Source organism: Benincasa hispida, chromosome 2 (genome assembly GCF_027475165.1).
Source record: "Benincasa hispida cultivar pf3 chromosome 2, pf3_genome.v1.1, whole genome shotgun sequence".
In the NCBI taxonomy this organism is placed as follows: Eukaryota; Viridiplantae; Streptophyta; class Magnoliopsida; order Cucurbitales; family Cucurbitaceae; genus Benincasa; species Benincasa hispida.
Window position 1 is genome coordinate 66,278,740 of NC_143479.1, and position 25,498 is coordinate 66,304,237.

At 36.4% G+C, this 25,498-nt stretch overlaps 1 protein-coding gene across 1 annotated transcript; it reads left to right on the forward strand.

Annotated features, from left to right (window-relative positions):
• Window positions 1-248: 248 nt before the first annotated feature.
• On the forward strand, window positions 249-5,558 carry LOC120071057 (shaggy-related kinase 11). Its single transcript, XM_039023064.2, has 13 exons — window positions 249-569; window positions 1,395-1,567; window positions 1,691-1,783; window positions 2,057-2,116; window positions 2,255-2,527; window positions 2,777-2,851; window positions 2,943-2,999; window positions 3,094-3,234; window positions 3,323-3,373; window positions 3,869-3,964; window positions 4,052-4,135; window positions 4,810-4,912; window positions 5,048-5,558. The coding sequence occupies exons 2-13, from the start codon at window positions 1,454-1,456 to the stop codon at window positions 5,128-5,130; spliced, it is 1,230 nt and encodes a 409-aa protein (XP_038878992.1). The 5' UTR covers window positions 249-569; window positions 1,395-1,453; the 3' UTR covers window positions 5,131-5,558.
• Window positions 5,559-25,498: the final 19,940 nt, after the last annotated feature.

Genomic DNA, 25,498 nt, shown 5'->3' on the forward strand with positions numbered 1-25,498 from the left:
ACTAATTGAAGTCTAATAAATCAGAAAGTTTATGTAATCAAATAGGGTTTTTTTTTTCCTTGGGGAAAATGAGGTGCCCACAGAAATAAGGAGAGGGGTTCTCTTCATCACCCTTGAAATTCCTCAAAAAGATTTAGAAAGAGAGAGAGTAAAGGAAGGTTGAATGGTCAAAAGAGAAAGGCAAGCTGGACTTAGCTCAGATTTTAATCTTAATTTTCTTAATCATTAAAATAGTCATAAGTTTATTTAATTAATTTACTAATAAAGAAATGTAAGGACACCTATTTCCATTTTGCTGGGCTCTTCTTTTTCTTTGACTGTCACCAGCGCATTATAGCACATACCATTGCAATACAATAAAGTAAAAAAATAAAATAAAAACTCTTTCTTTCCATTCCATTCCATTTCTTCTCTCTCTCCTAACGCAAAATCCAAAAGGGAAAACCCAGTTCTTCACATCGCACACCTTACGAAACTTTCTCGCGGATCTGATTCTGACCCTTTGATTTTCTCCCACGAATCTGCTTCTCTGTTTTCTCCTCCATGTCTGAAGATTTTACATTCAATCGGTAATGGGTTTCTTATTTTGATTCTGTTTTTTTTTTTTTTAAATTTCTCCCTTGCAATGGGTTTTCTTTATCTGGATGGTGATGTTCTTGGGTAGGATCATTTCGAGTCATTTATCTGGATCACCCACTTGTTTGTTGTTTTTCTTTCTCCTCTGCGTTTATGTTCGTTTTTGGTCCGATGGTTTTTGCAGCTTCCGATGGGATTGGTGGATTGATTATCTAATATTTTATGTTGTATTTGCTTTTGTATGACCTCCGTCTTTAGTTTCGAGTTTTATTTCTCTATATATTGCGGGTTTTTCCCTCCAGTTTCTGTTACGTTGACCTATACCCTTGTTTTGAAGTCAGATCGCATTTTGTTTCTTGCGAGGATTTCTTGAGAAGGTTCTTTTACCGTTTAGAGATGGTTTGGATGAATAATGGTTTGAGTCGAAACTTTATAAAGGCGAGAGAATGACAGATATGAAGATGAACACCTTTTGGGTACTTGGTTTCATTTTCTGCAAAATGGTCAATGAATAGAAAAGCAGAAATAGTCGAATGATTTCTGTGGGCTTTGTAGTGGATTAATGTGCCCGATTTAGCATAGTGTTTTTCTTCTTCTGGGTCCTAGGAGCTGTGAATTTCCAGGAAAGTGCAACGTGGAATGTTAAGTCTAAACTGTAGTGAAGTAGGAATTATTCTTCCCAGCCAGGGTTGAATAGTTGATGCAGATCATATTAATATTTCGCGAAAATTGTGTCAAAAGGATTGAATAATGTGGTAGACGTTACTGGAATGAAGATATATGATTAAGTGATAGCTTATCTGATTTGATTTCAACAGGTGAATGGTTAGTTTTATAAGGATCATTCACTGAAGAAAGCTCGTGACAATTTCAAGAAATGGCTTCTATGGGTGTTGTTTCTACTTCAAGTTTGAGAGAACCAGCTGGTCATAATGTTGGTGTCGATAAGTTACCTGAAGAGATGAATGACATGAAAATTAGAGATGACAAGGTACGCTTGGATCCTTTGATGCCCTTAAATTTTGTTTCTAATTGCTATCGTTTACCTGAATTAGTTTTGGACTTCGTTCTCGTTCTTTTCTATGAGTTCTCATGAGTTGAAACAATGGCTTAGGAAGTGGAGGCAACTGTTGTAGATGGCAATGGGACAGAGACTGGCCATATAATTGTGACAACAATTGGTGGTCGAAATGGCTACTCAAAGCAGGCATGAAATTTATGATATTCAATTTCTTGTATCACATTCTTTTTAAGTGTGTGCACTCATCTGAGCGGGCTGACCAACATTTACTAGTGTGAGATTGCATATATTATATGTCGGTCAATTCTCTTTGCTTCTAAGTGCTGCAATTCATTACATTTTGTACCTATGTTTTGAATCTGAAATATAAATTATTATGTCGTTAGCATGGGTTTTTTACTTATTATCTTTTAGTCATTGTTTCTTGTGCCTCTAATAGTATGTGGTATTACAATGCAGACAATCAGCTACATGGCAGAACGTGCTGTTGGGCATGGATCATTTGGAGTCGTGTTTCAAGTAATGTTTGCAATTTTTTTCCCAACTGATGGCGGCTTTTACCTTTTCATGTTTCTAAAAATTTACCTTTTTAGGATTTTCAGATATTGAGGATGCGTACTTTGTACATGCATTTATTATTTTCTGTATCTTGTTTAGGCAAAGTGCTTAGAGACTGGGGAAACTGTGGCTATAAAGAAGGTTCTCCAAGACAAAAGGTACAAGAACCGTGAGCTGCAAACTATGCGGCTTCTTGACCATCCAAATGTTGTTGCATTAAAGCACTGCTTCTTCTCAACCACCGAAAAAGATGAACTGTATCTCAACTTGGTTCTCGAGTATGTCCCCGAAACAGTTCATAGGGTGATAAAGCACTACAACAAGTTGAATCAGAGGATGCCACTGATCTATGTAAAACTTTACATGTACCAGGTATTGTTCTTCTGAATATCTTTTCAAGAAACGTAATATAAGCCAGTTAGTTAAGGAGAAAGAAAAACCATATTAGATCCATTCCATTCCATTCGGTGGTTTGAAGTTGAACATACCATTTCTTTTTCACTTTTATTACACATTAGTTTTTCTTGTGTATTTTTCTTTGGTTAATGAGTTTAGAAAGTAATGGTGGATGATTGATTGGCTTAAGTTTTATCTCTCTCTCTCTAAATGTTATTATCACAGATTTTTAGAGCATTGTCATATATCCACCGTTGTATTGGGGTGTGCCATCGGGACATTAAACCTCAAAATCTTTTGGTAAGTTGAGAAAAGCAAAAATTAGGATCCTCATTATTTTCTCTCGACACCATATACATAATTTGTTTCTTCTTTCTATCAATTTATGCAGGTGAACCCACATACTCACCAGGTTAAACTATGTGATTTTGGGAGTGCAAAAGTCCTGGTATGTTCTTTCTTCTTTTTCTCATAATAAAAGGTCATTTGGGTTGATTGTTGTCTGACCAAGTAGATGCGATTATGTTTTTTGTGGTGTACAGGTAAAAGGGGAGCCAAATATATCCTACATCTGTTCAAGATACTATAGAGCTCCTGAGCTTATTTTTGGAGCAACAGAGTATACTACAGCAATTGATATATGGTCTGCAGGTTGTGTTCTTGCTGAGCTATTGCTTGGTCAGGTATTTGGTTGTATGTGTTTGCTATTTTGCATGTTTTTTAGTATGAAATTTATGGAAAATAAAGATTTATTTATTTATTTTGTACCAGCCTCTTTTTCCTGGAGAGAGTGGAGTTGACCAGCTTGTTGAGATCATTAAGGTAGCTTCGACATTTCAAATTTCTGAGTAAATATTGCAAATCATGCTCCTAACACTTCCCAATGATGTTTACAGTGTTAAGCTGTCTTTTTTACATGATTTAATGTAGGAAATCCAAAGAATCAGTCAAGATTGTGCTGACTGAGTTTTATAAAGTAAATTCACTGTTAGAATTTTCCGAACCTCAATCTGCTTATCACATTTTTCTTTTCCAAGAAAAAAAGGGAGAAAGTAAATTTGCTATTGTGTTTTAAATGTTTAATGTATATCTCTCCACTGATTTGTATTGGCTGGTTAATTCTTAGAACTTTTCTTCATTGATTTGTATTGGCTGGTTAAATCTTGGGACTTTTCTTGGATGACAAAAAACCACCTATTTTTAATATTGCAATCCTGAGGATGATTACCATTTTCCTTCCTACGGTTTTTACTTTATCCCTAAGTGTTGTTCTAAGCTTTATGTACTTCTTGTATGTAATAGAACTGGTATTTGTAGGTTTTGGGCACTCCTACCAGAGAAGAAATTAAATGCATGAATCCCAATTATACAGAATATAAATTCCCTCAAATTAAAGCCCACCCATGGCACAAGGTAATTGTATATGGAAATGTTGCATGTATATGTATTTATTTATTACTTTTTCTGAACTATGTATTTAGGTATTGACTTATCATGCAGATATTTCACAAACGTATGCCACCAGAAGCCGTTGATCTTGTGTCTAGACTATTGCAATACTCTCCTAACCTAAGGTGCACAGCGGTAAGTATCTGGTCTTACTGCAGACTTGCCATGTATTCCCATGCTAATACATAACGTTTATATTCTGTATTTGGGCTGTACAGATGAAATGAAAATTAGATATACTGACTGCCATTATCTTGATCTGCTTTAAAATTCTGATGGTATTGTGTCTTTTGTCCTCATCGTCTTCTGTTATCAACTTCTACAACATTTTTTCTAATTTATTTTTATTTTTTGTTTTTTAAAATACGCTTGTATATTAGTGTTTTGGTTCCCAACCTTGGACTATTTAAGCATTTTACTTTTTCATTTTTTTGTATTTGAAAATGCTCTATCATTGATTGGAGAAGAAACTCTTCAGTAAAATGGTTCCTTCTACCAATTTTAGATTAGCTGTGCGTAGTGCATGAATCAATAATATTAGAGAATAGGTGGCTATCAAAAAGTGATCTTTATATGGGTTGTCCTGTTGAGCAATATATATTTCCACCTAATGAGAAGGACCTCTGAAATTCAATCTGATAACATCAATCTTTTGACTTTTAGCCCTTTGGGGTAGCATGGTTGTTGACTTGTTGTCTTCATGTGCAAGACATCTACCTGTTCTCATGTTCTCATATCTGCATTTTGTTATAATAGGTTTCTCAATTGTAATGTTAGAATTAATTGATTCCATTTGACATATGATACAGTTGGATGCCTTGACTCATCAATTTTTTGATGAGCTTCGTGACCCGAATACCCGATTGCCTAATGGACGCTTCCTTCCACCACTATTCAACTTTAAAGCTCATGGTATGGTCAGAGATAATATGTTTTTATTGAAAAAATGAGTGCAAACTATTTTATTCCAACTATTATCCTAGTTGACATGCTAATTAATTTTCTGCATTTAATGTTGTGGCTACTGCTGCTGCTTCATTTGACTAGAATTGAAGGGTGTGCCTGTTGAGATATTGGTGAAATTGATACCAGAACATGCAAGAAAACAGTGTCCATTTCTTGGGTTATGAATTGATTAGAAACATAACCGTTTCACCGGTGGTGTTGTCTTGACAAAGAAAGCTACGGGTGTCCCAGTCTGTGCTATTCCTTCTGTTTGCTATGAGTATATCTCTGTATTACCTACTACCTTGTTTTGAAAGAGCAGATCTAGATATGTTCTTAATGAATGGGTAACAACTCTATCTAATGTTCCATGTGTATTGAATTCGGGTTCAAAGTGTTTTAATTTGTATTAGGATTTGGATGTAGTTAAGGTGAAGTTGGCAGCGGATTTCTTGGTCCGGCTGCCCTCGACGGAACTGGCTTACCTGGCTACACAGTCTAGTTATTGGAAAAACATGTGTGTGCCAAGTATGTATCGACCTTTTATCTCCATGTGCAGATGATGATGTATCTACTTCCACTTGTACACTTTTATGAACACGAACTTTCATCATCTTTCTGCTCCACATCTTTTCTTTCCCCCCTTGCTTACACCCTCAATCAGAAGGGTCCATATTGTATATATTTTAGTTTGGATTATATTTAAGAATCACTTTCCCTTGATCAGATTCACAGTGAGATGAAGGACAGGGGACCCTTTTGGCCTTGCTTCTGCTATTACTTTGCTTGATACAGAATGAGGCTCATTGCTACTGGGAATTGTAAGGAAACAAGAAAAATTCATTTGACTTCTTTTTTGAGTGCTCTCTTTTTAATTCCTTGAAACTCTGGTTAAATCCACCATTATGGCAAAGCTTAAAGCTGTCAATTACATGGGGAGTATTCATCCGACGTATTGAAGTGATTTTGAACATAGCTTATTCCATTACAAATTAATCTTTTTGGTGTATTCATCTCTCCCTTTGAGAACATTGATCTTTTCTGGCCTAGGAAGATTGTGTATGCTAAAATTCAACGTTGTTTTGGAGGATTGTTATTATGGTCCAATTTAGATTCTTTGATACAACATAATCGATTACTTTCTGTGGTGGGTTTACTATGGAAGATTTCTACCACTCGTCTGAAATCTATATCAATTCCATGCCATATCGAACATTGTTTCATCACTAGGTATTGGTTGTAGTTCAGGAAGATCTGTCCTTGTGAAAAAGTTTGTGGAGCTGTGAAAGCAGCACAAAAAAGAAACCATTATGAACTTTGTCATTGATTACTTGATTACTTTCTCAAATGTCTTGTGAAAATGGAAATCTCTCTCAATTTTAAAGTTTAAGGCCATTTGGATTGATTAGAGAAAATAAATATTTTTTTTAAAAAATAGTTATTATTTAAACTCTTTTGATAAAAATTGTTTAAAACATACTTATCTGAAATTATTTAAAAATATTTGACATAATACAGCGTGTATAAATTAGGTGTCTTTAAAGTCAGAATTCACAGCTTCGTAAATAATGTAAATATAACAAATACGAATACATAAGACAATCAAGCACTTGCAGATCTCCATTTTGTCTGAAGCATTTGGAACATGCTAAATTGCGATAGCATAATTTGTTGTAGCTTTATCTTGTTCATATGTGACAAAACAAAAAATAGATTTTGAGGGACCATGTGTTATTGTTGAGCAATTGGTCGTGCTCCTCATGGAGGATCAATTCCAGTGGATCCGTCTGAAATTCTTGCAAAAATAGTTTTTCTATGTTTTCTTATGCACTCGATTCTCGCTGCTCTCTAACCTTCCTCGTTTTCTCCTTATAGCACTATCAAATAGTTTTTTCTATCGATGGATTCAGACTAAAAGAACAAAACGCTTCGTCCATGCATCAATTCTTACGTGCAAAATCTTGCACATAGAGCTTTATTGCTGTATGATTTATAGGAGTTATATCATCCAGATCTGGCTATTGAGGTTCACCTTTTCATCATCCAGCACTAGTGGACTTATCATATTGACAATAGGGCTAACGAGAAGAATAACATATTTTAATTTTTTATTTGTAAAAATAGCAAATCATAATTTCATTCATAAAAATAGTAAAACAAATTATAAATAAATTATAAATGGATTTATAAAAGTCTAAACTACCCTTAGTCATACAAATGAGATTGCAAATGATTTATTAAAAAATATTCGTAAGTAATTGTAATTAAAACAAACATCTACATACTGTTGATTAGCCAGATTTTGCACCGACCTCTTTTTCAACCAAGTTGCCGTCATTTTCCTCTCCAAAATTGGCTCCTCTGCGTCATGAATAGAATCCCAAAGTTGGTTAATGCCAACACCTTCCATATGCTTGGCATACTTTTTCACGATGGCTCGAAGAGACTTTGTGACTTGAACTTTTGGTCAATGGTCGAATAAGTCGAGCTTTTCATCTATTCACCAATGGATTTGATTGGTTAAGTCAACCCTCCAAAGTAGACTTGTCGTCTATTGAGAACAAAAAATAAAATCAGTAGAAAATAGATGAAAATTGAAAAATAGATAAAATAAAATTTGAAATTGAAGATAAGATGAAATATGATATTTGGAAAAAAAAATTATATTCGATTTTTAAAAAAGATTACATTTGAATTTTAAAATTCAAAAGTGTAGGGAGATAATTTAGGAGAAAATCGGAATTTATGTTAAAAAATCTACAAATGGGAGAATTAGTTGCAGCGTAACTGAAAATCCAGATGGGGCATTTTAGGGTTAAAGTAAAATTAATTACATTGTTACTCTGACGAGGGTTTTGTAGTCATCAAATATCTTTTGAAAGTTTTTTGCAATACTTCTGATGAAATATTTATGTGACCTACAAATACAATGTAGTTTCTAAACTACGCGCAATAAATACAATAAACTTGAAAAAAATACATCGCAATTGAAAATCACTTAACCAAACCATCTACATCGCTTTTAAACTTACCCAAAATTCTGTAACAATACTTTTTCTTGGTTGTAGACCAAAATATTAGTTTAGAAAGTGAGGGCTGGATTGATAAAATTTTTATCTAAATAATTGCATTCATGAAGAAAAAAACCGAGATTTAGAATGAAGTATGAAAATCCCAATTAAAAATATTAATCAATCATGATGTGGTATCTATGTCAATTGTGGAAATGTCATGAATAGAAAAGAAACAAACAATGTTCGATGATGGTACATCCTTCCTTGATTGAATTGGTCAAGGTGGGTATAAGACCCCAAGGTAAACATGTTAATACAATACTGTCTATATGCTTGATCTACCTTTTCACAATGACTCGATAAGAATCACTTTGAAAAGAAGAGACTCTGTGACTTGAACTATTGGTTGTGGTCGATTAAGTCGAGCCTTTCATCCTACACCAATGGATTTGATCGATTAAGTAGGGCCTCCAAAATAGATTTGTCGTCGATTGAGAATAAAAAATAAAATCAGGAAGAAAAAATTAGATAAAATAAAATTTGAAATTGAAGATAAGATCAAATATGATAATTGAAAAAAAATTACGTTCGATTTTTAAAATTCAAAAAGTGTAGGGAGATAATGTAGGAGACAATCAAGATTTATGCTAAAAATTCTACAAAGGACAAAATTAGTTGCAATGTAACTAAAAATCGATATAAAGGCATTTTAGGGTGAAAAATGAGAATACACGAGACTGTATTTGCTATAAATTTGATGAAATTTATGTTTTTCTATTATTCTCAATTGATTTTTTTTAAAAAAATAGTATGATTCAATTTTTTTTTAAAAAAACTAATTAATAAAAATGAGATTTTTTTTCTATATTCTATGTTTAAAATATATTTATAATAAAGATAATCATAAATATAATTTTAAAAATGTATATTTAGATAAAATCTACTATAAATATAAAAAGCTAGTTACGAAAACTAATATAATATAAGATTTAAAAACCCAAAATAAGATAATTATAAAAATAATTTAAAAATAAGATATTATAATATTTTAATTTCAAGCCAAGATTTGAAAATTAGTTGTTATAGAAGATTGAAATATTCAAACTAACTATTAAATTTGATACAGAAATTCAAAACAGTTGTTAAATCGCAAGATTTATGAAAAATTATCCGCTTGAAGTAATGATGTTAGTTGGCGTTGAAAGTCTAATGGGATGTCAAATTAATTACACTGCAATTAAAAGAGACGATTAGGGCATTTTAGAATTTCAAAAAGTTGGACTCATGTGATATCCATGGTTTTTGCTATAATTCAAAAGTACTCCGTCTTTTGCTATTTTTTCAAATGATAGTGTAATTACTCTATATGCTGTTGGGATTGGTGTCCTAATTCTCTCGGAGTCTCGTTGTTTGTAATTATACACATTGTTATGAATAAAATAAGAGTTATTTCATTCTGGCATTTACTCATATCCAATAAACAAAGCTCCATGGTTATTGTATGTAAACTTAAGCATGTATATGAGATATACAAGTGGACCATGCCTTAAGTGATAACCTAAATAGGTCTGTAGTATAAAAATTAAGGTGAGATACCTGATCCTAGTGACACTACGGATACGACCCACTTTGTAGAGGTTTGTAAGTGTTGTGAACTACTACATATGGTAGATCCTGACTATTCAGTGTCCTATACAAAGAGTTTGTATAAGACTAGACCACGAGATGATTCTTCTCTGTATATAACGTCGTTGATACTAGAGACTTACATCTCACCTAAACAAACATAGGTGACATGACCTCAATCCTAAGTGTTTTGGAAACTCCTGCCTTTGAGGACGGTCCTTCGATTAGTATGGGTGAGAGTGGCCAGATTGCCAACTTAACATGCCTACCTTTTTGGGAACTTGTCTGATTTGGGAGCTGGGAACTTAGTTACACAAGATGAAATTCACTCCTTCCCCGAAGCAGGGGTAAGTAGATAGATTTCTCCCTTAAGGGCTGATTCCGGGGCTTGAACATAGTGGCCACGGCTTCTCTTTGGAAGAGAGAACTTAGTCATAGTAGGACTATGATTTATGTTCATTAGAGGAATCAGTGGTACTTAAGGAGTTAGATGTAACTATAGAAGCATAACGGTTATTGGCCGAGCTGTACTTACGAACGATCTGTGAAGAATTATCACACTGTTGATTGGTTAAGATGGACACATAATATATCTGTAGTAAGGAGAGTTCAGCTATCGGTCTTTAGTGGAGTGCCTGGCAGTTAACGGATGGTGGATCCTGTGATTAAAGAGTTTAGTCAGTTATTCACCTACCGTTAGAGCTTCGAGCTACAGATTCATAAAGTCCCCTTAGTAGCTCAATGGATTCAAGTTGAGGATCAGTTCTTGATGTTGATTTGAAATATTCAAATTGATAAGAGGTAATTCGATTATATATGATATGATTGGTGTGATGTATGAGATACATTTAGTGGAGGATTAATGTAAATGAGATTTACATTAAGGACCATGAAAGAACAAAAGAGTTATGGTTTATATGTTTCATGAGATGAAATATCAAAACTATAGGTTATAAATATAGTATGGTAAGTTGGTTATCATTTATATTTATAATAATATTAATTATTGGATAATTATCTCTTCTTCTCTAATAACCAATTGAATGGAAGGTTATTGGTGGTTTCATGGTAACCGTGAGATAAAAAAGAAAAATGTTTTCCTAATTTTATTGATGTTATTTTGAGATTTCCATTCTCGAAAATTACTCACGGAAAGGTTGTCAAGTAACTAAGATTTGCTAAATGACAACTTGGAGAGACTAGACGATCATGGAGTGCAGCTGGCCGATGAGCCAACGATCACATAACTTTTGCTAAACGATCGCATAACTTTTGTTAAATGATTGGGCATCGTCTATATGATAGAATTTGACATCTCCCAATCGTTTACACGATTGTTCTCCTCCGGTCTCTGCCTCTAACCAAGTCCACACAGAGCCCACACTTCTGGATTCTCACACTGAGAATACTAAAGTAGCCATTATGGTGGTGTCATACTCAACTCGACATCTGTCGAGGTCCTATAGAGGCCGTTCATTGCATTTGTTGTGTTTGTTGCCGTGTTGATCGTGTAGTGTAGTGGTCGTATTGTTCAGTGTTCGGATTGCAGTCTTAGTGTCTGTTCGAGCGTTCATATTCAAGGGTGTTGAAGTTGAGTTTTCAAAGGTATGTTAATTCTTTCCCTTGATCGTGTAGAAAAACATGCTGTAATTTTGGTTTTATGCATAGCCTATTTTTTCTGTTTGTGTACTGTAATTGTTAATGTTTATATACGATTGAAATTTGGAACGATCCTTCCGCTGTTCATGGAAATCCTCATGTTCTATTTCCTTCAATTGGTATCAGAGCCAGGTTGTTCTGATATTCCAAATTTCACTTCTATTTTGAACTTCTTTTACAGTCGTGGTGGGTTTTCTGTATTGCGTTTAATTGTTAAATGCATTTATGGATAGAGTTGATGAATGTTTACAGGTTTAATTGCCTTGTTTCAAGCTTTCTTTAAAGTACAAATTGTTAATTTGTAAGAGCCCCTGTGTTTTTGGGCATAATTAACATGCAATCGAGTCTGTAATTCAAAATGTTTGAGTAAGTCGAGTCGTTCGTGATGAAGTTTCGAAGCATGAAGATGCGGTTCTCAACGAAGAAGAAGACTAAGAGTTGGTCGTGTCGTGTAGCCTCAGGTAAACGGTCATTGGGATTTAACTAAATGATTGTGTAGATTTTCTATACGATCGTGTAGTATTTACTAAACGATCATTTAGCAATGCTAATCGGGTAAATCATTTAATCTATCGCGTAGCATTGGTTGCTCGATTGAATAGACACTAGAGGTAGACGATCGTAGTGGGAGCATTTGATACTCGTCATTTAGAAAAAGGTGCGTGCTAAACGATCGTGTGTTAGTATGCTCATCGCATAGTCACTGACTACACGATCACGCGATATACGATACGAAGGCATTCGTTCAACGATCGTATAAGGCTTGTGTTGCGGAGCGCACTGCACGATCGCGTACCTCATGCTTTATCGCAAAGTAAAAGGTACACGATTATTTCTAAACGATCGTTTAGCTCTAGGAGCATTGGTAAGTGATTGTGCAAAGCGTTTGTTCTTTCGTGTAGACGATTGCAGGGTATTTGGTGCACGATCAGTGGAGACACGTTGCTTCGCCCGGACGGTTCAAGACCCGGTTCACCTGTTTAAATTGGAGACTCCTTGTTTTTGTAATAGTTAGCTTTAGTTTTTGAGGATTTGAGGCAACTTTACCTGGTTCATCAACATTTATTTATTATACATGAGTTGTATGATGTTTATATGGCAAAGTGTTTGACATATAGTTTTAAAACCCACCTTAGGTTGTGCAATTATTCATGCATCATGTATTATAATTGTTATAATATTGGATGAAGAAATTACATGAGAGCATGCACATGTATCATGAAATATAAGAGTTATATTTTTGCATGCAGTAAGCATTATCATGCATCCTCTTTATATTATAAGTGTTATAGTATAAGGGTGAATGGAAGCATGTTTTGCTTGATTCGTTGCTTGTTTGTATAAGAGTTATATAAAAGGTAGCAATGAATGAACAATGCATGAAGAATAACACTTAGGCAGTTTATAAACGTTACGAATGCCTTTCATGTGTTTGCTTAGGGTTGTGTTCGTTGATTTTGGTTGTTTCCATTTGTAAGTGTTATAAAGGAAACTAGAATTAAAATTGATAAAAAAGAGTTACATGCGGACTTAGGGTGAACTCATGTTTTAAAAGGGTTTTAAAATTGGATTGAGATAGACCTAAGTTCAAGGTTCTAATGGGATTAGTAACCTGGTTTAATCTTTTTAAATCGGTTTAATGGGATTAACTTGATTGGCATAAAAGATTAAAATTGTATTAAATCTATCTATAAGGGATCTTTTGTCTAAGGCAGGTTCTGTCTAGGCTGGGGTTCTTAAGCTGACAGAAACGGAACACCCCTACCTGGGAACCTACCTGAAAAGGTGAATTAGATAGATTTTCTGCAAGCATGCGACAGTTGGTCAAAGACTCCATTAAAGAGTTTAATAGATGATGATCAAAAGTTGTTTCAACTATCCAAGGTAAATGTTACTCTTGGGCAAACGTAAAAAGTGACTTAGTTAAAATTCTTAGCCGTGTTTTTTCTAGGTAAACTAAACCCTAGGTTATAAAATACTCAGTGGGAGGAAGAGATGTATCTGATATGTCAATGATTCTACTCACGTTTCTCCCTGAATTTTCACACCGTGAGATTCATGCTTGGCCTCGTGGTGCCTTGAGAGCATCCCCCTTCGGATGGGGTTTGCATGAGTCAATATCAAGGTGGACAGAGAGAGTGTTTATAGTAAGTGAGTGAAGGGTGTGTGTTAACACGTCCTACAGTCTCTGTCATTGGTTCACATCGTGAGATCATTCTGTACTCCCTCGTGGCGCCCTAGGAGCATCCCCTTTCGGATGGGTTTTGTGTAGTTGGTCAAGATCAAGGTGAACTCCAGAAATGGATAGGGTCGCTTTAGGTTTTGCCCCAATCGGATTTTTTCCCTTTGGATTGGCTGCTTGGGGAGGATCTCTAGGGCCTAAAATGTCAGGTCACACTTATGGGAGATTATTAAATAAGTTAATGATCTCTTGACCAAATTAATGATGGCTAGTCGTTATAGGAGCAAGAGTTGTTCTGGTATTAATGACTGGTTGAGAACTTCTCAATTCAGGGGAGGGATAATTGACCTCCCTTCGGCAACTTTTGTCCTAAACCTTTGAAGCGTCATTGCGAAACTAGATATCACACGGGTTCATATTAGTTTTGCTAAACCTTATTGTATGTTGTAGGTTTTCTCAACGGGTATTTGCTTAAAACCTAACGTAGGTCAATGTGTTTTTCTTTTCAGCAACTTGTAAGTATTTTCGTTTAAGCCTTTAATTTGACCGATTACATACAGTGGAAAGAGTCTTGTAAAACATTTTTCGTGGTAAACAACCTCGAATTTGTCATGGTTGAAGAATGTCCTTAACGACCCTTGATGCACCGCAAAGCGTTCGTAATGCATATGAGGTGTGGATAAAGGCTAATTCATTGGCCAGACTTCACATTTTGGCTAGCATACTTGATGTTTTGGCCAAAAGGGTTGAGAATGTGGTCATTGCACACGAGATCATGGACTCCTTGCAAGATTTTTCTGAACGTCGGTTCTTACTTTTCGAGCACAAAGGGATGGATGACAAAACCAATAGTGTTAGTTCCAAAGTTAAACTCGAGGAAGAGGAAACAATTGTTGCTGACTCTGTTGAGGTTCATAAAAGAGAAGTGTTCTCTGACATGTAAGTTGGAGCTTATTTAGGTTATGATACAGATCCCACTACTTTCCAAAAGAGGAGGATGTCTAAATACAGTAAATGGGATTTATTGGTCTTGGAGATGTGTTTGGTAGGGAATGATGATTCTGCCTGTATCCTGGATTAGGGCGCTACAAACCATGTCAGTTCCTATTATCAAGGATTCAGTTCCTGGCAAATGTTGCCACAGGGAGAAATGACTCTTAGAGTCGGTACTGGTGAGGTTGTTTTAGCTGTTGTTGTAGGCAGGCTGATGTTATTTTTGGACAAGAAACATTATCTATTATTGGATAATGTTTTTGTAGTTCATCATATCAATAAGAATTTAATCTCAGTTTCTTGTCTCATTGAACATGGGTATACTGTCTCCTTTTCTGAGAATAAAGTGTTTATTTTCAAGAATGAAATGGAGATTGATTTTGGGTCAATGGAAAGTAACTTGTATGTACTAAGACCGTTAGTCATAAAAGTCTTGTTTAACACTGAAATGTTCAATACAGTTACAACAACTAAAAGACCAAACGTTTCTCTTAAGGAAAACGCCCATCTTTGGCATCTAAGGTTAGGTCACATCAACCTTAATGGGATTAAGCAATTGGTGAAAAATGGACTTTTAAAGAGTTTAGAAGAAAACTCCTTGTCGATGTGTGAAACATGCCTCAAAGGCAAGATGACTAAACGAACTTTTACTGGAAAAGGTTATAGAGCCAAGGAAGCCTTGGAGCTTATACATTCAAACCTCTGTGGTCCGATTAGTGTTAAGGCTCGAGGTGGGCATGAATATTTGATCTCTTTCATAGATGATTATTCAAGGTACGGGTATCTCCATCTAATGCAACGTAAGTCTGAAGCTCTTGACAATTTAAGGAGTATAAGGTTGAAGTTGAAAACTTGTTAGATAAAAAGATAAAAACACTACGATTTGATCGTGGTGGAGAGTATATGGACCTGCAATTCCAGAACTATATGATAGAACATGAGATTGCGTCCCAACTCTCGGCCCTAGGTACACCTCAGCAGAATGGTGTATTAGAAAGGAGAAACAAAACATTGTTGGACATGGTTCAGTCTATGATGAGATATGCTCATCTTCCAAACTTGTTTTGGGGTTTTGCAGTGGAGACTACATGCTACATTTGAACAATGTTCCCTCGAAAAGTGTTTGAGTTGTGGAGAGGCCGTAAAGGTAGTTTATGCCACTTCAGGATTTGGGACTGTTTGACACATGTGCTTGTGACTAACACGAAGAAGTTGGAACCATGTTCGAAAGTTTGCCTCTTTGTAGGCTACCCCAAGGAAACGAGATGTGGATACTTCTATGATCCGAGTGAGAACAAAATGTTTGTTTCTATAAATGCTATCTTCTTGAAAGAAGACCACATGAGGGATCATAAGCCACGAAGTAAGCTTGTTTTACATGAGATTTCTAGTGAGACTGAGACTACTGAGGGTTCAACAAGAGTTGTTGAAAAGGCCAATAGATCAACAAGAATTGTTGAGGTCGGTGCATCTAGTCAACCAACTCAAGAGTTGAGATTGCCTCGACGTAGTAGAAGGGTTATGAACCCACCGTATCGCTACATGGGTTTGACTAAAGCCCAAAACGTCATTTCTAATGATGGGGTCGAGGATCCATTGTCTTTTAAGAAAGCGATGAAGGATGTTGACAAGGATGAGCGAATTAAAGCCATGAACCAAGAGATGGAGTCTATGTACTTCAATAATGTTTGGGAGCTTATTGATCCACCTAATGGGGTAAGACCTATTAGGTGTAAGTGGATCTATAAGCAAAAGAGAGGTGTAGATGGAAAGGTGCAAACCTTTAAGGCTCGACTCGTAGCAAAAGGTTATACCCAGGTCGAGAGAGTTTATTATGAGGAAACTTTCTCACCTGTTGTCATGCTCAAGTCTATCAGGATAATCTTGTCCATAGCCACATTTTATGATTATGAGATATGGCAAATGGACATCAAGACTACCTTTCTTAATGGTAATCTTGAAGAGGCCATCTATATGACTCAACCAGAGGGGTTCGTAGTTCCAGATCAAAAGCAAAGAGTTTGCTTGCTTAATAGGTCCATTTATGGGCTAAAACAATCGTCTAGATCATGGAACATTAGATTTGACACTACGGTCAACTCGTTTGGCTTTGATCAGAATCTTAATGAGCCTTATGTCTACAAGAAGATCATCAACAGCTTAGTAGCTTTCCTGATACTATATGTGGATGATATCCTACTCATTGGGAATGATGTAGGGTATCTGACTGACATTAAAAAGTGGCTAGCTGCCCAGTTCCAAATGAAAGATTTGGGTAAGGCACAGTATGTTCTAGGGATTCAGATCATTCGGGATCGTAACAACAAGAGGTTAGCCTTATCTCAGGCATCGTACATCGATCAAATATTGATCAGGTACTAGATGCAGGATTCCAAGAGGGGTTTGTTACCCTTCCGGCATAGCATCATTTTGTCTAAAGATCAATGTCCTAAGACACCTCAAGAAGTTGAGGAAATGAGACAGATTCCCTATGCTTCAGTTGTTGAAAGCTTAATGTATGCAATGGTGTGTACCAGACCCGACATTTGCTATGCAGTAGGGATTGTCAGTCGGTATCAGTCCAATCCAGGATTTGATCACTGGACGGTGGTCAAGACGATTCTCAAGTATCTTCGGAGAATGAGGGACTACATGCTCGTGTATGGAGATAGGGATACAGGATACACAAACTCTGACTTTCAGGTCGATAGGGATTCTCGTAAATCGACTTTGGGGTTAGTGTTCACTCTGAATGGAGGGGTTGTAGTGTGACGAAGCATCAAGTAAGGATGCATTACAAACTCCACTATGGAAGCCGTATACATAACTGCTTGTGAAGCAGCTAAGGAGGCTATTTGGCTGAGAAAATTTCTTACAGAATTGGAAGTTGTTCCAAATATGGATTTGCCTATCACCCTCTATTGTGATAATAGGAGGCTATGGAAAATTCGGAGGAGCCTCAAATTCATCGTCGAGGCAAGCATATAGAGGGAAAATACCACTTGATCAGGGAGATTGTGCATCGCGGTGATGTGATAGTCACGAAGATCGTGTCGGAGCACAACGTTGCTGATCCGTTTACAAAGGCTCTCACGGCTAAAGTGTTCGAGGGTCACCTAGAGAGTCTGGGTCTGTAGGACATGCGATATCTTGTCTAGGGCAAGTGAGAGATGATACTGGGGTATGTCCTAGTTTATTATATATTCTACATGTATTTATCCTGTATTGTACATTGGTCTCCCAAGGCATAAGGACAAATGAGAGATTGTTGGGATTGGTGTCCTAATTCTCCCAGAGTCTTGTTGTTTGTAATTATACACATTGTTATGAATAAAATAAGAGTTATTTTTGTTGGGGATGATGCTCTAAAGTCTCGTGTCCTATAGTTTGTAAACACAGTTTGTATGAACGCTTGTGATGTATAATATATGATATTTACTTCACTACTTATCTTTGAACATTGGATGTTTTATTTGCTTTACCACATATCTATAAACTAAAATCCCTGGTTGTCATTATGTAACTTAAGCATGTATGTGGTGACATACAAGTGGATCATATCTTAAGTGATAACCAAAATGGTCTGTAGTATATGGATATAGGAGGGAAACCTTATCCTGGTAACGCTACGGATTCGACCCGCTTTGTGGAATAGTTACAAGTGTTGTGATTTCCTACAGATGGTCTGATCCTGATCATTCGTGTAGGGACATGAGAGGGGGGGTGTCCTATACAAACAGTTTGTATAAGACTTGATAAAAAATTATTAACGTCTCGTTATATAACGCCGTTCATGACAGTGACTTTACTTCACTAGGATGACCATTGGTAACATGATCTCACTCTTGAGTGAGTTTGGAATTCCTGCCATTGAGGGCGGTTCTTTGATTTGCATGGGTGCAAGTGGCCAGGTCGCTGACTCAAACTTACCACTTTGGAGATTCTTCTGATTTTGGAGTTGGAAACTCAGCTACACAAGATGGAATTCACTTCTTCCTTGAAGCAAGGGTAAGTAGATAGATTGCTCCCTTAAGGGTTGATCTTGGGGCTTGAACGATGTGGCGCCACATACCTTCTCATGGCCTAAGAGGTGTCCACACATAGTAGGACTATGTTGTATTGTTCATTAGAGGAATCGGTAGTACTTAAGGAGTTAGATGTAACTACAGGGGCAAAACGGTAAATTAGCCCAACTGTACTTACAAGCATCTGTGAATGGTTATTGTACTGTTGATTGGTTATATTCGATAGACACAGAAATATACCTGTGGTAAGGAGAGTTCAGCTGTCGGTCTTTAGTGGAATGTCTGGCAGTTAACGGATGGTGGATCTCGTGGCTAAAGAGTTTAGTCAGCTATTCACGTACTGTTGGAGCTTCGAGCCATATGTCTATAAGGTCCCCTTGGTGGCTCAATGGATTCAAATTGAGAATCAGTTTTTGGGTCAGTTTGAAATGTTCAAATTGACAAGAGGGAGTTCGATTATATATGATATGATTGACTTTATGTATGAGATACATTAATTGGAGGAAAAGGATATAAATATGATTTATATCTAGTGGAGGAGAAAACACTATGGTTTATATATGATATTAAACTATAGGTTAATGAATATAATATGATTATATTTATTATTTTTTTAATTAGACAATTATAGGATAATTGGCTGTCGTTTTCTCTGTAATCGTGCGTTAGCGGGAAGTTCCAATCGGTTTTCGTAACTGAAGAATAAAATGAAATTTGTTTTCATTTTGCAAGAATCATGGTTATTTGCTCATGAAGTGTTGGCTGCCCATCGCTTAGTAAATTGAGAGACTATACGATAGGTTGATTTTACTACACGATCACATACACGCGCGCGCCATCTTTCTAAACGATCGCTTACCTTTTATAAACGATCGTTTAGCGCCGAGCATTTACTAAACGATCACTACCCTTTTCCTACACGATCGTGTACTTCACCTAAAAGATCAAGCATTTTGTCTATATAATAGACTAAGCTTTCTCCCACTTGCTTGATCGTTGTATATGATCTTCCTATCCTCCTCCCCTGTACCAAATCTGAACAGAGCCCACTCTTTGGATTCTCACACCGAGAATACTAAGGGTTCCAAGTGGTGGTGTCGTTCCCATATTATGTCTGTTCGTGTGGAGGCCGTTCGTGGTAGACGATCGAAGTTTTGGTGAACGATAGCCTGATGTTCCAACAAGAGCGAGAGCACCTGTTCTCTTGGAGAGAGCGAGATTTCTGCTGAAGAGAGTCTTCAACTGGTAAGTTTTCTTGTTCTCCTGTTTATTAATCTTAAAGCATGCCGGTAATTTTACAATATGATGTATATCTATTTGTTTGAATGTAAATGTGGTAATTCTGTCACAATGTCTTTGGAAAGATCCGTTTCCGCTCAGAGGTATTTTTGTATAAGAGTTCCTTCAATTTCATTCTAGCATTTACTCATATCCAATAAAAAAAGCTCCATGGTTATTGTATGTAAACTTAAGTATGTATATGAGATATACAAGTGGATCATGCCTTAAGTGATAACCTAAATAGATCTATAGTATAAGGATTAAGGTGGGATACCTAATCCTGGTGATACTACGGATACGACCCGCTTTGTAGAGATTTGCAAGTGTTGTGAACTACTACAGATAGTAGATCCTGACCATTCATGTGGAGATACGCGAGTGGGGGTATCCTATACAAAGAGTTTGTATAAGATCGAACCACGAGATAATTCGTCTCTATATATAACACTGTTGATATTGGAGACTTACATCTCACCTGAATGACCATAGGTGACATGACCTCAATCCTGAGTGTTTTGGGAACTTCTATCTTTGAGAGCAGTCCTTTGATTAGTATGGGTGAGAGTGGCCAGATTGCCAACTCAACATGTCTACCTTTTTGGGGACTTGTCTGATTTGGGAGCTGGGAACTCAATTACACAAGATGGAATTCACTCATTTTTTGAAGCAGGGGTAAGTAGATAGATTGCTCCCTTAAGGGCTGATTCCGGGGCTTGAACATAGTGGCCACAACTTCTCTTTGGAAGAGAGGACTCAATCATAGTAGGACTATGATTTATGTTCATTAGAGAGATCAGTGGTACTTAAGAAGTTAGATGTAACTATAGAGACATAATGGTTATTGACCGAGCTGTACTTACGAGCGATCTATGAAAAGTTATCGCACTGTTGATTGGTTAAGATGGACACATAATGTATCTATAGTAAGAAGAGTTCAGCTGTCAGTCTTTAGTGGAGTGCCTGGCAGTTAATGGATGGTGGATCCTGTGACTAAAGAGTTTAGTCAGTTATTCACCTACCGTTGGAGCTTCGAGCTACAGGTCCATAAGGTCCCCTTGGTAACTCAATAGATTCAAGTTGAGAATCAGTGTTTGGTGTTGATTTCAAATGTTCAAATTGACAAGAGGTAATTCGATTAAATATGATATGATCGGTGTGATGTATGAGATACATCTAGTGGAGGATTAATGTAAATGATGTAGGAATGTATTAACAGCAGCGAAAGAACTAATATCATCTAAGCATTCAAATTCACTAATTTTGGCATAATATAAAGCATGCTTCTGCAGGAAAAATGGGTTTCAAGACCTCTTGTAGAAATTCTTCAAAGCTCCTTCTCTAGCTGCAATCTTCTCCATATCTTGTTGTAGACCACGTCAAGATCTTCCCCACTATTCTCTTGGTGCTTTAGATTGAGTTGTGGGACTCAAAACAAGTTTGAATCAAGGGATGAAGGAGAAAAGCTCACTACAGCAACCTTGTTAAAGAACCATTCTTCAGACCGAATTTTCTCTCAAAATTCTGTAGATTACATGCCCGATTTTCACTCCAATATTCCCATTATATTGCATATCAACATGCAAAGAGAAGAGCTGCATGAGTTGTAGCTCATGCTTGGAGAAGACAAGGCAAATATATTGTTATATGTGCGAGCTAGTTAAATGATGGATAATGAAAAAACTCATTTTTCCATCTTGTGTTTTGATTTTCCAATTTTTCAATTTTATCTAAAAATCAAATTTTGATTTTATAAAATCTATTTTGATTTAAAAAAATGAAAATTTTAATTAATTTCATAAATTAATTATTAAATAAAACTTAATTAATTTAATATCAAATATTAAATTAATTTTAACACATATCTATCTTTATATATTTAAATATATAAATTCTCCTATTCCATTTAATTATAAAATTAAACATAATTATATCTCATATAATTACTAATTTCCTTAATTCTAATTTGAACGTTTCAAATTAACTTATCACGCTATTCTAGAGCTAGTCCGTTACGAGCTAGTAGGGGGACCTCGCGGACCTACAGATCATGGGCTCCAACGATCCGAGATTAATTGGCTAAACTCATTAGACCAAATTAATCCCCATTCGTTAACTAATGGGTTATTCCACTAAAGCCCATAGTTGCACTCCCCTCACTGTATATATATTATATCCACATGATTTAACCATAATCAGCAAGTCGACCCTTCACAGGTTGTTTGTAATAACGGTTGGGTCAAATATCTGTTTTATCCTCGAGATTACGTCTTATTCCTCAAGTTCCTACTGATCCTCTAATGAACAACTAGTTTGTGATCCAATCACCAAACCAAACTCTATCAACCCAGTGAGAGGTTGAGGTCCCTTGTTTAAGACCTGGATTCAGTACTTGAGAGAACAACATTTCTCCTATCCCTAAATCGGGTAGGCGTGAACTCCGTCTTTCACCTTATGTCCCCAGCTATCTATCAGATCTTACCCCTGAAATGGGAGTCTTATTGAGCCGACGCTGTTGAGCCAACCCTCAACTATGCAAATCTAAGGGCAATCCCAAATAAACAGGAGTTCATAGTTAGCTTAGGATTAAGATCGAGTTACCTAGGTCATCTAGGTGAAATAGTCAGTCTTAAACAGTAAACAACGTTATAAAGTAAGAATGACTTATTTCTTGGTCCTGATCTTATACAAACTCATTGCATAGGACGCCCCCACTTCTCATGTCATAACATGTACGAATTAGGATCACATCGTATGTAGCACTTTACAACTCTTTGTAACAGCTACAGAGTAGGCCGCATCCAATGGTATTACTAGAATAAGTTACCAACCTCATTCATGTACCATAGATCATTTTGACTATTTACTCGAACTCGATCCAGTCTTATGTCTCCACATAAAGTTCAAGTACTCATACAATAGTCATGGGTCTTAGTTTATTGGATTTAGACTTTCATACAATTTATGAGATCAATAACAAGTATATTGATTATAGAAAATGTTTATCATTTTACAAACTGCGAGTTTTTAGGACATAAAACCCAACAATACTCCCACTTGGACTAAAACTCCAGTGGATCAATATATACAAATATATACAATGTTGAGTTTACATGGAGAGAATAAAATATACAAATACAATAAACTAGAGCATTACAATACTCATAAATTCTCTCACTTGCCCTAGTGATACAAAACTCGTAGACCTAATCCTATTAGGTGACCCTCGAACATTTTAGTCGAAAGATCCTTCGTAAATGGATTAGCTAGGTTGTCTTGGGAAGAAATCTGAGTGACAATGGCGTCTCTTCTATATACAATCTCCCTGATGAGATGGTCCTTTCGTTCGATATGCTTTCCCCTTTTATGGCTTCGAGGTTCCTTTGAATTTGCAACTGCTCCACTATTGTCACAGTAGAGAGTGACAGGCAGTGTATATTAGGAACTACTTCCAGATTGGTCAGGAACTTTCTGAGCCATACTGCTTCTTTTGCTGCTTCCCTTGTAGCTACATACTCGGCTTCCATTGTGGAGTCCGCAATATAACTCTGCTTGATGCTTTTCCACATAATTGCTCCTCTGTTCAGAGTGAATACTGACCCTGAAATTGATTTCCTCGAATCAATATCGGTCTGGAAGTGAGAATCAGTGTATTCAGTAAGGATCAGATCCTTAGAACCATACACGAGCATATAATCTCTCATTCTTCAAAGATACTTGAGAATGTTTTTAACAACAGTCCAATGGTCATGACCAGGATTGGACTGAAATCTGCTGACAATTCCTACGGCATAGCATATGTTGGGATGAGTACACAACATTGCATACATCAAACTCCCAACTGCAGATGCATATAGAATTTGATTCATCTCCTCAACCTCTTGAGGTGTCTTAGGACTCTGCTCCTTAGACAAGTGAATTCCATGTCTGAAAGGTAAAGATCCTTTCTTGGAATTTTGCATTTTATACCTAGACAACATCTTGTATATTTAAGATGCTTGAGATAATGCCAATCTTTTGTTCTTGCGATTCCGAACTATTTGGATTCCAAGAACATATTGTGCTTCTCTAAATCTTTCATTTGGAATTGTGAAGCCAACCATCTCTTAACGTCAGCTAGATATTCTACCTCATTCCCAATGAGTAGAATATCATCAACATACAACACCAGAAAAGCGACGGTTTTGTTGAGATCTTCTTGTATACACAGGGTTCGTCAACATTTTGTTCAAAACCGTAAGATTTGATTGCAGCATCAAATCTCATATTCCAGGATCTTGAAGCTTGTTTTAATCTATAAATGGATTGATTAAGCTTGCAAACTTTTTGCTCTTGACCTTGCTATATAAACCTTTCTGGTTGAGACATATAGATACTCTTTTCAAGATAGCCATTCAGAAAAGTTGTCTTGACATCCATTTTCCATATTTCATAATCATAAAATGTGGCTATGGATAAGAGTATTCTAATAGATTTTATCATGGCAACTGGAGAGAAGGTTTCTTCAAAATCTAACCTCTCTCTTTAGATAAACCCTTTTGCCACTAGTCTAGTTTTGTAGGTCTGTACCTTATCAGCTTGGTCTCATTTTCTCTTGTAGATCTACTTGCAACCGATGGGTTTTACCCCTTCCGGTTGATCTGCAACCGATGGGTTTTACCCCTTCCGGTTGATCTACAAGATCCCAGATAGAATTGAAATACATAGATTCCATTTCAAGGTCCATGGCTTTAATCTATTGGTCTTTGTCCACATCATTCATTGCTTGATTAAAAGACAATGGATCCTCTAAACCATCATCTGGTATGATGACTTGAGTTTCAGTTAAACCCATGTATCGGTCAGGCTGTTGCACAACCCTCCCACAACAATAAGGCATTCTCAACTCTTGAGAAGGATGTGAAATATCAGTTTCATCAACAACTCTTGTTGACGAACTTGCTCTATCAACAACTTTTGTTGAAGGACCTGCTCGATCAACAACTCTTGTTGATACGTTTGTCGTATCTCTGGACATTTCTTCTATTACTAGCTTACTACGAGGTTGATGGTTCTTTATATAATCTTCCTCTAGGAAGGTTACGTTTTTCGATACAAATACTTTATCTTCCTGAGGATCATAAAAGAGACCACCTCTTTTTTCCTTTGGGTAGCCTACAAATAAACAGACGTTTGAACGGTGTTCCAATTTTTTGGGATTTTACACCAACACATGTGCTGAACAACCCCAAATCCTAAAGTAATATAGATTTCCTCTACGTCCTCTCCAGAGCTCGTAAGGTGTTTCAGAAACACTTTTGGAGGGAACCATGCTCAAAATATATACCACAGTCTCAACTGCGTGTTCCCAAAAAGAATTTGGTAACTGAGCGTAACTCATCATGGAACGAACCATGTCCAACAAGGTTCTGTTTCTCCTCTCTACCACACCATTCTGCCGAGGTGTGCCAGGGGTTGTGAGTTGAGACTGAATTCCATGTTCTATCATATAGTTTTGGAATTCTATGTCCATATACTCACCACCTCGATTTGATCGAAGCGTTTTAATCTTTTTACCTATTTGGTTCTCAACCTCAGCCTTATACTCTTTGAACTTTTCAAAAGTTTTAGACTTTTGGTGTACTAGGTAAACATGTCCATACTTTGAATAATCATCTATAAAAATGATGAAATATTCAAACCCTCCTCTTACTCTAACATTTATAGGCCCGCAAAGGTCTGAATGAATCAACTCTAGGGGTTCTTTGGCTCTAAGACCTTTTCCAGAAAAAGATCT